The following is a 16630-nucleotide window of genomic DNA, read 5'->3' on the forward strand; positions in this document are numbered from 1 at the left end:
GGGGCTGGACGGTGTGGTCTGCCAGACGGACGACAAACTGGTGTACGCTGAAGCGCAGGCCCAACACGACACACGACTTGAGGCAGTTCTGAAGGCTGGAGTAACCCCGAAAAGTCAGAAATGTGAGTTCTCTAAAACCATTAAGTCGATGTGCCACCCTCGAGCGCCCTCTTGTAGGTTGGCGGGGTTTACCCGAGGAGGACTGAAAAACAAATGATTGCCAGCACTTCCGCACGGAGCCGTCTCGGTCTCATTGATTGAACGTAACCGGCACGTTCAACTATCAAGACAATTTGTATCTGTTACAATTGAACAAAAGTAAAAACATGGTTTATATCGTAACTCTCTAAATGCAAATGCATTAATTATTGTGCCCTATGATGTGATATTACATCACATTTGTATAATAATTTGTTAATATAGCTGAGGGAAAAGTATGTGCGTCACAATTAACAAAAAAATTTGAAAGGAGTCGACTAGATGTTTTAGTGAATAGCTTATATTGGGAAAAAGATTAACTTTACAAAAATTATAGCCTTGCAATATAATAATAAAAAATAATTATGAACCACTGACCATTTATGCAGCAGGCATATTTCGGATTTCAATACAGCAGGACAATGATGCTTTTGGGTGCTTTTTAATTCGCACCACAAGTCCTTTTGTTGCCAGTCTAACTAAAGAAAGACACATGAGTCAGGTTTCTTAAAAATTAATCTTCAGACTATATTGAAGTGCAGTAAGCAAGCAATAATCACAATTTACAGAATTCTGGGTCCTGGTTCCTACTCTAAACCGAGCGACGTGAACTGCGAGCAGCTCACGGGAAGAAAGACGTGTCTGCCTATGCAAAATGTGTATTTATACATTCATCTGCTCGCAGGCAGGGCGGTCCAGATGGTGAGTCACGGGGTCACCGCTGGGTTAACTGTGGTTGCAGGATGTCACGAAGCCAGCCTGGGGTCAAGGGGTACTTGAGCGAGGTCATCAAGAGGTACCAGTTGTGACGGGTTTCCTCAGATTGTAGTCTAGGTTTCGATCTCCCCACTCAAGTTCCTGTTTCACAGGCTTTGTCTCCTACAAACACTGAGATAAACACATTTCCTTATAGCAAGTTAGTATCTTTCACACAGTTTTTAAGCAGAGCAGTTATTTTAAGAATTAATATCTTAACAGTGCTCTTGCCTAACAGCAAGAAGGTCGTGGGTTCAAATACAGGCCCTTTCTGTGTGGAGTTTGCCTGTTCGCCCCGTGTATTTGTGGGTTTCCTCCGGGTACTCCGGTTTCCCCCACGGTCTCAAAAACTTGCACTGACCAAGACCCTCAGCCTCCCCAGCTCTCCAGGACACACTTGAAAAAGAGATTATTAATCTCAATGTGGGTCCTGGCTTAAAATCAGGCTAAATAAAATATGTGAAAGTACGTTAGTGGGCACACAAATGATCACTAAATATCACAAAAACTCTCTTGGTATAACTCGTAGAGAAGCACGTGCACAGGGTCTTTGTGGGTCTTTGAAGCCTGTAGTTAATAGTGTCCATAGCAACGCCATGGCAACCACAAAGCAAACCTTGCTCTGATGAAAAATGAATGAATGTATGTTGAAAGAAAAAAGTATGGATCGTGCAGTGGAATGGGTACCGTGAAAATAAAGTGTACATTTGTTGGTAGAAAAACTAAAGCCACAATCTGTCTTAGAACATAGTATTGTCCACAAAGACTAGAAGTGCTGTCCGCCATGCTTTGTCTTCCTGTTGGGAGTAACTCAGAAGTCAGGTGACCTGAAGTCTGCTCACATGAAAGAATAGGCAGAGAAAACGTGTCCCTGTTACATTTAGAAGGTTCTTGGGGCAATTTAGTGAAATTACAAACATTTTTTTTTAGCTGTGGACAAACATAAATATTAAACAATTTGGAGAGGGACTGAGTTATCCTGACAAAATAAGCAACCCTTAAGCCTCCCAGCATGACAAAGGAATAATCTTGTGGTTTATCCAGCAGCATGTACATGTAGCTGAAGAGGACGTGAAACAGCAGAAGAGAGTGTTGATTGGTTCATTTTGCCAAACATTATTTTAAAAAATGTCAAATGTTGGATCAAACACAACGAGAAATCATCAGTTTTCAGTGTTAAATTCAAAATGAACATGTATGTAAGAAGGAATGAACCTGAGGTAGGTTGGTTTTAAAATCACCTTCATCTTTATTCAAAGTCTTTTCAAGGTCACACTTAACAGCTTGTTCTTGACTCAAACTGTCAGACGGAATCATTCAAGTAACAAATATAAATGAAACAGACAAAAAAAAAAAAAAACCTGAAGTATACTGTCATGACTGTTAATCTAACAGCAGTTTTGGGATTATCTCACTTAAAGCCTGTCTTATCCTGTTTCTTCATCCCTCCTCTTCTTCAGAGTCCAGCGGTCCCCGGTTTGCAGGAAGAGACGGTTTGATTCGCTGCCATCGTGTTGGGGGCCAGATGATGTGAGAGGCTCGACCATGCAGCAGCCCGACTGAGATCTGAGGGGGATGAAGAATTTAAAGAAAAACTCAGCTCAGAATTACAAGTTCCACAAGCGTCACAACAGTGGAGGACACATCTGTTTAAGAAAACTGCTTTACATCTATACACCTGCTTGTATTTGATCTATTTCTTTGTCTTTTGCTTTGTAAAGCGTCTTTGAGTGTCCTGAAAAGTGTCTTAAAAGTATTATAATATGTACAGATGGTTTGCCCCATCCATCCCTTCATCCCGATTAAACGATCTCGGTCACTGGACGTTCAGACACTGAGGCGGTCTCATTCACTAACCCCGGCCCGAGCACTGACCCTAAGACCCTAAAAGACCTAAGACCAATTCTTAAGACTCAAAGTAAACTATAGAGGCTCTCACCTTTCAGATTGAGTAATGGAAAACAGACAAAGTTACAGTACATGTGCACATGTCCAGACAGTTTTCCATCAAACCAATCAACTCTTTGGGAATTTGTATTATTTTGATGTTTACTAACAACAAGTAAACCAAAATAGCATGTGTTTAGATTCAGTGGTGTACAATTGCAATACTGACTTCGCTCTTTTATATTAGCGTTTTGGGATCATTTGAAGGAAGGTGGAGTCTTGATCAGGGTGTGACACCATGACTTTCCAAAACTGAACTTTTCCACAATATTCAAATTTTCTGGCACACTGAATATTGGGTTTTCACTCTCTGTAAGCCATAATCATCACAATTTCAAGAAATAAAGGTTTGAAATATTTCACTCTGCGTGTCATGAGCCTATATCATCTATGGGTTTGACTTTCTGAAATGAGTGACAAAAAATATTGAACATTTTCATGATATTCATTTTTTTTTTTAGACGGACCTGCGCACAGGGAAGGCAGGGACACACCTTCTGCACATTAGTGCAGAGCAGGGGAAGAACACGACAGGATCATTGAAAACGTGAGGTGAGACACACAGGGGCGGGAAGACCTGACACCCCTGTGTTTTGAGCCATTTTAGACCAAGCTGCCTTTTCATTAAAGATTTTAGAAAAAAACTCACTTCCCAGGTCATTTCCTTTCTGAACTCAAATCAAATCTTTGAGACATTTCAGCCTGGTTCGTGTGACCTGCTCATAACCGAGTCTGTACACATGACTCAGTAATGAGCAGGATTAATATTGCAACCATGTCATCAGTAGGGTAAAACTAACGTGTCTCACGACGGTCTAATCCCAGCTCCCGTTCACAAACCCCAATCCTGCATAAACCACCACACTGTGACCTCTTCACCATCGGTCTTAAGACACCCTTTTTTCCTAATTTCAAGCAATGCATTCAAAACTGAACCCATAAATATTGATATATGTAATAACCTGATGAACGTCAGTTTATTTGTTATTATTGTTTGTATTTTCAAGTTAGATTCTACTGTTTATTTTTTTGAGAAAAACCTAAATAATTTTAGATTTTCTATAGACAATTTAAAGTTGTGAATACTGTTTAAATATATAAATAATGCAGTTCTATTGATTGTATTTTTTTTTTTACCGGGTAAAGATTATTTGTTGTTTATCTGTCCCTGGTGACACAGCGGGGAGGGACTATTTTGTTGTTTTGAGGGAAGTGCGGCGGCCGGAAGAAAAGGAGATAGGAGCCGGAGAAAACCCACGAGTCAGAGAAGAAGGATTTTCTAAGGATTTTTTTAACGAGTTGTGGACTTGTCTTTAGTGGAAGAGAGTTTTGACTGTTCACCCGCGCTGAGCGCTGAGCGCTGAGCGCTGAGCGTATGGTGTCCTTGGAGCCGATTCTGGACGAGTCTGTTTGTTTTGTTAAAAGTGTTTATTCAAATCATTGTTTTTCAAATTCACTATATTGGAAAAGAGAATCATTACCCGTTACCCTCGACATGTTACTTTACACTGAGATGTCTCTTTCACCATTGAGTTAACTGTGTTTATTTAAAGGGGTAATTACTTTAACAATTTAGTCAATGTTTTCTCTTCGTAAGAGCCTATGGTCACACACACACACACACACACACACACACACACACACACACACACACACACACACACACACACACACACACACACACACACACACACACACACACACACACACACACACACACACACACACACACACACACACACACACACACACACACACACACACACACACACACACACACACACATATGATCGAGTCATACCGGTCCAAAGCTGTTGCTGTCCAGGCTGTGTCCATGATGATCGCCCTCAATCCAGAAGTGACCATCAGGGATTCGAACATATTGCTTCTTGTATCCTAGCGTTCTGAGGAGATATAGAAAAGGGACAATGTTGAAAGTGGTCATATTATCCTCACGGAGCCTCCGGTGCGACACACCCCCAGGCCTGATCGACCTGCGGTGGGCCAGCCTCGGGTGAGGGTGTATTGTGATAAAAAGGGTCAAAACACCCAATGGAGCCGGGGTGCACAACTGATGAGGTGTCGTACTGGAGTCACCAGGCGGTCAAGCCCCAATCCATCCCCATCCAAGAGGACGTCTCCATCAACTGCATCGCACTGATCATGAAAGGGATTATTACAGTTTGTGCGAGTAAGAATACTGTATTCAGCTTTTCAACAAGTTCACATGGTCTCATTAGTCCAAAAACATTGTATTTAAAGTTTATTGCCCCAAATCCAGCTTTTCTTTAATTTTCCTCCATTTGAATATTGGATCATAGGAGCCACATTCAGAATCTGCTGTGTCTGTGTGAGCTGGACTGGCCCCGCCCACATGCCCATCTTGGGAAGAGGAGGAAGTTACTTCCTCTTGTGGTGCCATGTGCCAGAGGAGGGCCTACCTTGATTGGGATTGGCTGAACCCCAGATGACACTATATAGGGTTTGATTTCTGATTGGCTGGTTGGAGCAACACACTTTTTAATGTTTTTAACAAATTAACAAGCATTGAATCTTCAGTACCTTTCAATAGCTTGATCAATAGAGAAAGAATTGATACATTTCTGAAGTTACTTAAATATCTAAGTAAGAAATCCCATTAAACTGTATAATACAAATATCTGGAGGATGTGATTTAAAAGGAAGGAAATAAATAAGTAAAACATTTCATTATGAATTTCATGATAAAGAGTTCTCGAAGGCTGCTGTTAAAATGTGGATGGGTCACTTATTTCATGGATAAAATGAAGGCGTAACTCATGTGACAACACATTAATTCCACTTCTTAAATGTATTCTCAGTCATTTTGTGTGTAAAGCGACAAACTCAGGGTATATAGTCAGGGAATAGTGTTAGAATCACAATCGTCCTAATTGTCACAGTGAAAAGTTTATAATGGGATGAGGCACTCGCCCCGTCGCAGTCAAATTAATCTGAATTAATATTTAAATAAGAAAAGTCTCACACACGGCCTTTGTTCAGCAGCCTGATCGCTCGGGGATAAAAAGTATTTCAGAGTTTTGTTTCTTTCGGCTCTACAAACCCTGATTGTTCTGCCCAGAGGGCAGCCGGAGAGTTTCTGTGGTAAAAACCTTTTCACCTTCACTTGAAGGTTTTGATAGGCAAAGGTAATGTTACCACATGCAGATTTTCATACAGTTACTGAAGTAATTTTCCAACATTAAAAACATGGAATGTGATTCAGATCACTCTGAAAGATGTCAATGATGACTCTCAAACACACACTAAAGTTAGAGGAAATGTTTTGATGGGATGATGTAACACTGAGGATATTTCTGTATGTTTCTGTCTGTAAAAGACAGAAAGAAATGTGACACTGTGATAATATTTCAGTTGGAATAGCAAAGCTCTTCATGTTTTGTTGCACTTGAGCTGCTGAGGATGTAATCCTCATCCATCCAGTCCAACATCTTAATGCTGAAAATGAAGAAGCCATCAACATCAATGCTACAATGTAAAAAAAGAAATGTACCAACAACTCATAACACGTTTCTGCTGAGTAGTCTAAATATTAAGGAGTGATGGATCAATTTATTTATTTATTTTTTCAAATGTGAAAGTACTGAAGCATTTTTATTTTTTCAAATCTGGTGTACAGTATCTGTCTAGTTGACTAAAAGCCAGGAAACCCATCATGTTGGATTTGAACTAGTCTTAACAGAGCCTGTTAGCTTTGGAAATATGACAACATGAGTATTCATTTAATTACAGTATTATGTAAAGTTTTTTTTAAGGTGTTGCAGTCACAGTCACAGTCTATGTTGTTAAGATGTTTGAACTAAAACCTGTTTAACCTCCAGAGCCCAACTAATTTAGTATTGTGGTCTAGACCAGTGATTCTTAACCATTGGGTCGCGGGAGCGCCACCTGGAGGGCCGCAAAAAACGTTCTGTTTTGCACCTGTGGGCCACGGGACCGCATAGGTTATCAATTGACCAGAGATATTGTCTGTTATCCATCAGACGCTCAGTTTCAGTACCGCGTCCCACCACTGGTGGCAGTAATGCGACAGTCAGTTGTTTAACAAGCTCCAATAAGCAGAAGAAGACACTCGGTAAGCGGAGCCATTAGCCTGTAGCCAAAGTTTATGAAAGAAAGTGATGGAGAAGTATTTTAAAAGAAGAAATAAAGATGAAAGTGGTGCCCCACCCTCAAAAAGGCAAACATTTTGCGCAGGTAGAATCCGGACTTCATTAAGTACGGATTTGTGAACGGAGGTAATGAGGCAATTCCGAGAGGCCAGTGCGTTGAGTGTGGGCTCACACTATCAAACGAAGCACTGAAGCCTTCAAAACTAAAACGGCATCTTGAACCCAAACATCCAACGCTCGTGGGAAAGCCGGTGGAATTTTTCAAGAGAAAAGAAAATGGGCTCCAGATGCCGAAAAGGTCTGTCGTATCACTGACCAGCGATTCTAAATGTGCCTTGAAAGCCAGCTACCTCGTAGCCAGACGTGTGGCACAAAGTAAGAAAGCGTTCACCATAGCGGAGGGATTGGTTCTGCCTGCCGCTGTGGATACGTGCCGCAAAGGAGCTGCTGACCATCCCACTGTCAAACGACACTGTGAGTCACCGTATCGCAGACATGGCCTCAGATATACAGCATCAGCTTCTAGAAAGAATAAAAATGTGTCCATTTTTCTCTTTGCAACCAGACGAGTCCACTGATGTAACAAATGCTGCACTGCGACTGGTTTTTGTTCACTATCGCTGGGACAGTAGTTTGCACGAAGACATACCGTTTCCCCCCATTCCACCCAGACTGGATCTGATCATGTCTGAGAAGCAGGCCCAAGTGTCTCATCAAGAGACGTTCATAAAAAGAGAGTTCTAGCTTTTTTTAAAAAGTGATTGTTGTGACTGTTGTTATTGTTCATTTGTCACAGATATGAAAAGCAAGTTCTGCTCCTGCAATGCAAAAATGAAGACGGTTGAAGCAACTGTCAAACCAATTTCCAGATTATAAAGCTATACTTTCGTTTGCACTTTATTTATAAGATTATTTATTAATGACACTTTTATTGTTTTGAATGTATTTATTATTTTATCACCACATAATTTTATTTATCAAATTTCCTATTATTCTCACCAATATTTTTGAGAGTCCTTTTTTGCTGTATTAAAATCTAATAAGTTTTTTTATGCGTTAATAAGCCTGACTTTAGCCTTGTTTCATGAATTGATAGCCTGTTCGGCATCTTGTTGTATGTAGGGATTTTACATACAGTACACATGGCAAATAAATGTCTTTGTGATGATCACATTGTATAATGTAATATATTTCACAAGCTTTGAGCTTTGATTTAGTTATCGAATACGAATCAAAACAAGAGTGAGGTCAATTTTGATACTAATACAGTGTTAATATTTGAATGGGCTCTGGGCCACTATGGACTGGGAAATGTGGGCCCCGAGGTCAAAATGGTTAAGAACCGCTGGTCTAGACGACACACAAGGAAGTCCTCACACGCCAGGTCCAAGACTGAAATCAATTATTAAGTTTCTCCCCTCATAAATAAAGTACTAATTCTATGTTCAAGTTACATTATAAACAATCTCATAAATAAATCTGACAATGCTCAAGAAGAATGCCTGCACTTCATGCTTAGACTTTGTATAGCGATATATAATGAATACTTCCACGTCTGTATATTTGTTCATTGAAAGGCCTCGATGTTTTGAACTGTTTTGAATTATTACAGAATATTTGAAATAAAATGTATTTCTGTACTATTTGAAGACTGAATGTCTCCAGTGGCTCCCAACTCAGCCTGAGATTAAGACCCGGACTCATTTATGGTATTATTCTGTGTTGTCTGTTTGGATTAATCTGGGATGGATTTCTACTTCCACAGAACTGAATTGTCTCTTTTTCTGGATTATTGGATCCCAAAAGTTGTTTGAGTGACTTTCCAGCCTCTTTTAGTTCAACACAACCCAACAAATCTTGAATGAAAGTGTTTAAAAATCTGTTTGTGTGAGAAGTTTCCTGAATCAAATTAGCTTTAATACCTGAAATCTCATTTTCTTTTTACTAATCTCCTGACTCTGATTCACATCTTTTGTGTTATTTGTCTATACTTGGATCATTTTAAATGAAAAGCCAAGGGGTGTACAAGTTGATCAGGTCAATACGTTCTATTCTCAGTTTCATTATTGGAGCTCATCTTCTCATGGGAACATGGTGTGACATGGTGGGAGAAAAGCGGTCACTTCCTCCTGAAGGAAATTCACCCACTCAGCCCAAGAGGAAAAGACTGAACATTATCTTCAGCTGAAACAACAAAAGACAGGAGCACAACCAAGAGTTTCAAGGTAACATGAGCTTTTCTGTTTCTCTCTGGGTTGTTTTAAAATATATTCTGATGAGGATCCACGAACTTAATTAGCTGCAGGTTTGAGGTTTGAGTCGATGTGTTTGTGTGGCACTTCTGGCCTCCACATTGACCGCGAGATGTGTAATACCTAAAAAAAATACATTTAAAACCACATCTTAAGAACCAGACATGCTGCTCAACACAAGTCAGATCGACTGATGTTTAAATAACGTCTCCTTGATTTCTGAGATATGGGGACACATAAAAGGTTAAAAGATGGTCAATTTGCTCTGAAATATCTCAATAACTCAGCCGTGCAGTTTTTCATCCAATGACTAACTGAGGTGGATTTCTTGTCGTTTCATGACAAACATTAGACCCATCATTCCCCTGAAGAGCAGCAGATGATGAGGAACTTCTTACCGGATGAAGTCTCCCTCCAAGCCAATGACCCGCTTGATGATCTTCTGTTGGGGATTCCTCGGAGACCTGAAGAAACAGGAAATACATTTCAAATTAAACGGGGAAAAAAAACTCAATTAACTCCAACAAGCGCGACGTGAGTTCAGAAGTCTGCAGACGGTAATTAATTCACTGTTATCTCAATAATCTGACATATGGCTATATTTCTGCAGGACACAACATGTTCAGCATTCATCAAGGTTCAACTGTTCAACACAATGAATTCCTGACTTCATTATTAGTATGTGTGTCACTTGAATATGACACAAACAAAGCAGTAAGAATCAATGCTGCCTCGGGCACACTGGTGGTCTACATGGATATAAATCTACAGGTAGCAGCTGTCAGCTTGCAGGTCACTGTTGTTTTTGCCAGGGTGGTCTGTGCAGAAGGGTCTAGGTCTGTCATGGACCATGGAATACAACCTGTTGGAGTTATTTTTGGAGTATTTAGAAATATTTGCAGGCTCACACGAAGCTCGTGTTCCACATTTGGGTTAACGAGCAGCCTCATAGTCCAGAAAACTTGCAGACATGACAAGGTTCAAGGTTACTTTATTTGTAACTGTGGGTAGATTTGAGCACAATAATAATGTGGCATCAGGATGAGCTGAAGCAGTTCTGTAGGAGACAAAAGCCCAAAACGTCCTTCTGACTGCTGTGAAGCTCCAAACAGAAGCTCTTGGTTCAGAAGCTAAAGAGGTTCAGCCGGTTATTAAATCCAGGATTAATGTCGTTTTTCCCTGCAGCACTGTGAACGTTTAATGGATTTTTCCAATAAAGACATGACATATTAGTATGGGTTTGAGTGGTATAGGGTTTAACAGATACTTGAGCCTTGGATGCAATAGGACATTTCAGATGGATGAGCTATTTTGAGCATTGTGGACCGAGCTTCATTATTTCCTTCACTCAGTTTAGAACAGCAGTTCAGGTTTGAGCAGATTTCATGATCAATCTCAGTGAAGCCACAAGGATGTGTTTCGACCTCAATGACTTCTGCCTGGGAGATGGACAAGTCTCCTGCCTGCCTTCTTCTTCTACCTGTTGATCCTTTTCGTCATTCTCATCCTCCTGAGATTCTTTACTTCTGTTCCTCCTCTTTGCGTCTCACTTTATGCATTTCATATTAACTTTTCCCTTTCTTGCATTATTTTTTCACTCAGCCTGAACTTGCTCATCTCTTTTGTCCTTTTTCTCCCATTCCTCTCCTCACCCCTCCCAGCATCACCTCCTCTTCCTGCTCATCTGTGTTTCCGTGGGGATACAAGGGAGAGTCATGAGTGACTGACGGCTCACTAAGCCAACTGGATTTACCAACAGCCACAGAACTGATCCCTCATTGGCCGGCCCAGGGGAGCTGGACTGTGTGTGTGTGTGTGTGTGTGTGTGTGTGTGTGTGTGTGTGTGTGTGTGTGTGTGTGTGTGTGTGTGTGTGTGTGTGCGTGCCTAATAGAGTGATGGATGAGCTCCCCTCCAACAGCAGACAAGAGGAACGATCACTCAGCCTTCCTCCCATAGTCGATCTCTCTCTTTAATTTCTGATCTCATTCTCTCACCCCCTCCCTCCTTTCCCACTCAGCCTTTTATTCTCTCCTTCCCTCCCTCTCCTTCTACAATTTCTGTTGCCGTGGGAAGCCAAAGAGAGAAGAGAAGACATTTGTTCTTGGAGATTTTGGGAAATTGCTGTTGCTCCTGTTTCCGCTGCATGTCGATGCTTGGAAACATACTCTGAACACACACACACACACACACACACACACACACACACACACACACACACACACACACACACACACACACACACACACACACACACACACACACACACACACACACACGCCCTGCAGTTGCAGCCATGTCAGGAATACCTGCTGCCTCTCTGCCTCGGCACGGTGGATGGGACATGATGGATGCTGCTTCCAGTGGTGAGTGTTTGCCTGCTACATGGCTTGTTAATGTGCCTGGATGTGTGTGCACAGCGGTTCCTCTGTGTGTGTGTGTGTGTGTGTGTGTGTGTGTGTGTGTGTGTGTGTGTGTGTGTGTGTGTGTGTGTGTGTGTGTGTGTGTGTGTGTGTGTGTGTGTGTGTGTGTGTGTGTGCTGAAAACTGCAGCAGTCCTTGAGTACTGTGGACACTCAGCTTGTGGTTCTGACAGATGAGGAGGATGAGAAAAGCAGCCGGGAATCTTTGCCGCAGGTTTTGAAGGAGTGTGAGGACGATGCAGCTCGCTGACATCAACCCTCGCGTCTCCAAGTATCTGGAGTCTGCGTCTGTGTCTCGCCCGTCTGCTGGCTGCTTTAAGTTGAGTGTCATTAGTGTCACTCCACAGGTTTGCCCCACAAAGTCACAGAAAGAAAGACCCCACAAAGCTGAGGGGTTGAGTGGGATGCCGGGGGGGGGGGGGGGGATCAAAAGGAGGAGGAACAATCAGGCAAGGACACACGATGGGAGTCAGCCCCAAAAAAATCCCAATAACAAGCTCAGAAAAAGAGAGCCCCTTGGGAAAAGACAGCCGCTGGTGGGCTTCTGGAGTCCTAACAAGATGAGCGTGTCGAGGCGTCATTAGCTGTGGATGGAGAGCGTCTGCTGCTGTGTGATGTGGTGATGTGCAGGTGGCAGGACGGCTACAGTCTGATGTGCGCTAACAGGAGGACAGATGTCCACACCACTGCCTGCCAAATTTACCAGAACCTCATCCTCTCCCTCCGTTCCTCCTGCTGTATTTAAAGCTCGCCCATATTTAACAGCAGTGCATTAAGGTGCCTTTAAGTGTTCCTCTGGATATTCACCACATTTCCAAGCAAAAAGGGTCGAAGCCTCCTGACGCTGAATAAACGTTCCATTTTCTGCTGTCAGACTTGGAGAGACTTTAAAGATGCAGCTCTCTCCGTGGCGCCACAAGTAATACATCAATGCTCAGCCTCAATGATCATGTGGTTTCTCTCTGGACTCAGTGTCTGAATCACACAAGGAAAACTGCTTTTTGGTGAGTCTGCTACACCATCATGACGCAATGTTAATCTAATAGTAACAGCAGCAACTAATTAGCATTTTGATTTTGTGCCATATCAGAAACATCAAGATCAAGCACATACAAACTAGTATGAGTGTGTGTTTTCCTAAATAGTGCAAGTAAAACTGGGAAAAAATTGTCTCCCTTAGTACAAGTTACTCTTCTTTAAAATGAAGCAGGTTTGTTCTGAACTCCAGTTTAATAGAAAAAATATATTGTACACATGTCTTCTTCTTCTTCGAACATCTTTTAAACATTTGTTTTAAATTCTCAGTCTTGAACGTTTGATGGTTTTCCTTTGTTGAAGCAGGACAAACTGTACAAAGACAGCGTGCTGATGAATTAATCCCAAACCATCCTGGATTATTACAGGGCAGATTAGATAGATTGGTTCACACAGAGGCCGGTGGACTAACTTTTATTAGGCATCATCTGACTGAGCCTGCATTTACTCACACATCCGCCATCAGATTTGAGAACAAGATGTATCTGCATGCACAAACTCTACAGAAGATGCAATAAGAGGACTAAAGCGCATCACTTCAGGACGAAGAAAGACATACGTCAAAACTAGGAGTGGAGAAAGATAAAAGGCTTGGAAATGGCTGGAACAAACACTTTGAAGAGACAAACTCTGAACCGACAACAATGAGGACAGCAGAAATATACAAAGTTGACAATAATCCAGGGTCATCAGAGTGAGAGAGCACAGAGGAGGACATGAGGGGAGAGAAAGTAGACACATGAGATGAGGGCAGCACGAGTGCACATTAATACAAACATGAATCAAGAAGACTTTGAACATGATATAGAAGGAGAAATAACAAGACAACTTGACAAGACCTGAAAGACGAGGTATCAGGAGGGGGTCAAACAAAAGTAAAACAACTCATGGAGACAGAAGATAAGACAGACTGAAATCCTGAACCAGAGCTGTGACAATGCAGATGTCCACATGAAACCGAGCTGACATTCTGTGATTGGGTCAGGTGAAATGTGCTAAAAGCTGCACTGCATCAATACTGACATATGTACATCACAGGAATAATGAAGATTGAGCCAAACTAATCAAACTAAAACCAGGCACTGACAAAGATACAAGCACAGACACATGAGGGAGGAGCACAGGGCCACACAGACACAAAGGAGAGGAAGAGGAGATCAGCATGACGAGAGGAAAGAGAGCAAACAGACATGACACTTAGGGCCCATTCAGACGTGGCATTAACAAGTGTTTCATGTGATCAGATCACAGGTGATGAGCCCAAAAAACAAGTGTGAACAGGCACCAAAGTGCTTTCACTCAAACCACTTCCCGAGGTGGTCAGGGACACATCTGACCACATGGACTTTGTAGTGTGAACAGCATGTCTTGCAAATGCGTTAAAGGACAGCGAAGTCACAGGAAGAAACGCTATATGAAATAGGTAAACGTCATCATTTTGCGCCATGTTTTTGCTTAAGAGAATGTGCTGGTCTGAGTTATACAGTCTTTGTAACATCCCAGCTTTCCAAAGAAACTATGGAAAAGCAACATGGACGTCTATGCCTCAGGAGTCTGCAGAGACACAGTGTCCTATAGCGGCATGGGCAGAGGATACCGTCCAGCACAAGCTGGTTGACTCATCTCACAACCGGGCCATTAGCGGAAATGACGTAGAGGTAATGCAATGCAGACAAGTGTAAACAGTCTGTGTACCATCAGGGAACCATCATGGAGCCATTGGGGAACCATCAAGGAGCCATTGGTCAAGGAGCCACTCAGACATGAAATGATGCTGATTGGTTAAATTCTGTTAGTCTCTCTGGTGTTAATCAATAATTGGTGAAACCGCTACGGAAGTTTTCTGCAGCACCCCTGGCTGCTCACGCAAGGCCAATTCATACTCCATGAGAGCAAGACGAAAGTTCTGTAGTGCAGGGTCCTGCCGAACAAAATGATGTCTTTTCCTTCGGCCAGCTCCCTCTGGCCAAAGAAATTTGTTTCGGCTGTGGTAACCGTCCTGGCCGAACTGTGTAGGTGCCGCACAGCCGAAACCTCAGCACTGCCGTGTGCTGCGCATGCGTGTTCCAGCTCGCTCACGACTATCAGTCATACTTTAACCATATTTAGCTTGTAGCATCGCTACTGTGTGAGCGACGCAGCTCGTTAAAGTGTCGGAGTGCAGGCTTACGTGATGCACCTGAACGCATCACTAAAAGCTGTCAGCTTCTGTAATTAAAACCAGACCAACATCGCGCTCGGACAAAAACTCTTTTATTACTGAAACAGTTCAGAGAAATTCTGAACGCACTGGAGGCGAGAGATAAACTGTGCGGTTGAAAAGTTAAAACGCAGCTTCACAGACGTGTGGCTGCTGTGAGGGGGCGTGGCCTGCTATGAGGGGGCGTGGCCTATGACTTCGGCAGCTTGTTATCGGAGTATGAACAGTCCTGCCAAAAAAAGCTTTTTTCCCGGTAGCTGGCTGACGTCACTGGCAAATTTTCTTCTTGTTCTTATGGCTTCAAAAAGGGAGTATGAAGGGGCCTTCACGCACACGCACACACACACACACACACACACACACACACACACACACACACACACACACACACACACACACACACACACACACACACACACACACACACACACACACACACACACACACACACACACACACACACACACTTCTATTGGCCAGCCGCCACTGCCCAATTCTTTTATTATCAACAGCTGATCCTGATCAGACATATACATTCCTTTCTGTGTTTTTCTTTGTTTACACTAACTTTGTTAATTTCTAAATTATTCATCATCTCCTGGTTAGCATCTCAACTAAAATTCAAAACAGTGGTAGACACCGGACATTTGGTTAAAATTAGCAGACCCGTCATAATCTACTTTTTACATGTTGTGCTAAATCAGTTTTAAAGGTACAACCTCGTTTCCACCTCAGTGGCTGTTGGACTGTTTTCGCTTTCAAATTTAAAATATTTCCACACAGCTGACACATGAAGCTTGTACTGCTTTGATGAGGCTGCTCTGGTGGGAATGTTACATGGTCATTTACAGCATGTTGCTACTGGTGCCCAGTTTATGGTAGAAAACCCTCCAAAAACCCCCCGATCAATAAGAACAAACCTGTTTGACTATTGTCAGCTCATCGTGCAAAACATTATGTTCATACACACAAGATGATTTTAAACATTCTGTTAGAGCTTGTCATTGGTGTTAGGTATTCTAGGATTTTGTTCAGTGTATCACTGTCTTGTACAGCGCTTCTTGCCTTTTTTTAATGACCCACCTCCCAGACTGCCTCTGAGCTCCGGATTTTGACCACTGACTTACAGAAACAGACACTTACTAGAAAGCCTTCAGAACGTGAGACTTCATTTAGCTTTCTTTGTCTTGTACAAATTCAATTTGAACCACTTTACCAATTTAGTGTATTAGTAAGAAACTATTGTCAAGAAGAAATGAACACTGCAGAAAATAAAGAGGCAAAATAATGCCACAGTCTGTCAGACCCGAGCTAACGTATGCAGGCATTGTCCCAGTTCGTCCTCATCAGCTCCGGCTTCACTGGCAGCTTTGTCCACCCTTTTACATTTAGCTGTGGGGCTTCGGCACTCACGGTCACAGATTAATCAAAACATCAATATGTGCAGTCAACATAAGCAAAGCCCACCGTGGACCTGCCACCTGTACCAACAATGTTGACTCAGTGCCTCATAAATGATGCAAAAGCCACAACAGCAAAAGTCCCGTGGCCAGCTTGCTCAACATATTACTGTGGTGCATGTGCAACATCTCTGGGTGGTGTGTTGCTGCAAACTGTGCATGTTTAGTTCGTGATTTGAGAAGTGAATGCAGGTGCATTGTTCAGAACAAA

At 42.3% G+C, this 16630-nt stretch overlaps 1 protein-coding gene across 4 annotated transcripts in view; it reads right to left on the reverse strand.

The window, feature by feature from the left end:
* Positions 1-707: 707 nt before the first annotated feature.
* immp2l (inner mitochondrial membrane peptidase subunit 2) overlaps positions 708-16630 on the reverse strand; it is a 39480-nt gene continuing 23557 nt past the window's right edge. For 2 of the 4 annotated variants that reach the window (XM_080475653.1, XM_080475655.1), the window contains exons 4-7: positions 9703-9768; positions 4703-4805; positions 2370-2520; positions 708-1086 (exon numbers count right to left, since the gene is read on the reverse strand). In XM_080475653.1, coding sequence (XP_080331779.1) covers positions 2395-2520; positions 4703-4805; positions 9703-9768 — 295 coding nt within the window. In that variant the 3' untranslated portion in view covers positions 708-1086; positions 2370-2394. Of the gene's footprint in view, positions 1087-2177; positions 2521-4702; positions 4806-9702; positions 9769-16630 lie in introns of those variants that run through there. The other 2 variants (XM_080475652.1, XM_080475654.1) reach the window with 2 other exon arrangements.

This window comes from Lipophrys pholis (assembly GCF_963383615.2).
Source record: "Lipophrys pholis genome assembly, chromosome: 11".
Lineage (NCBI taxonomy): Eukaryota > Metazoa > Chordata > Actinopteri > Blenniiformes > Blenniidae > Lipophrys > Lipophrys pholis.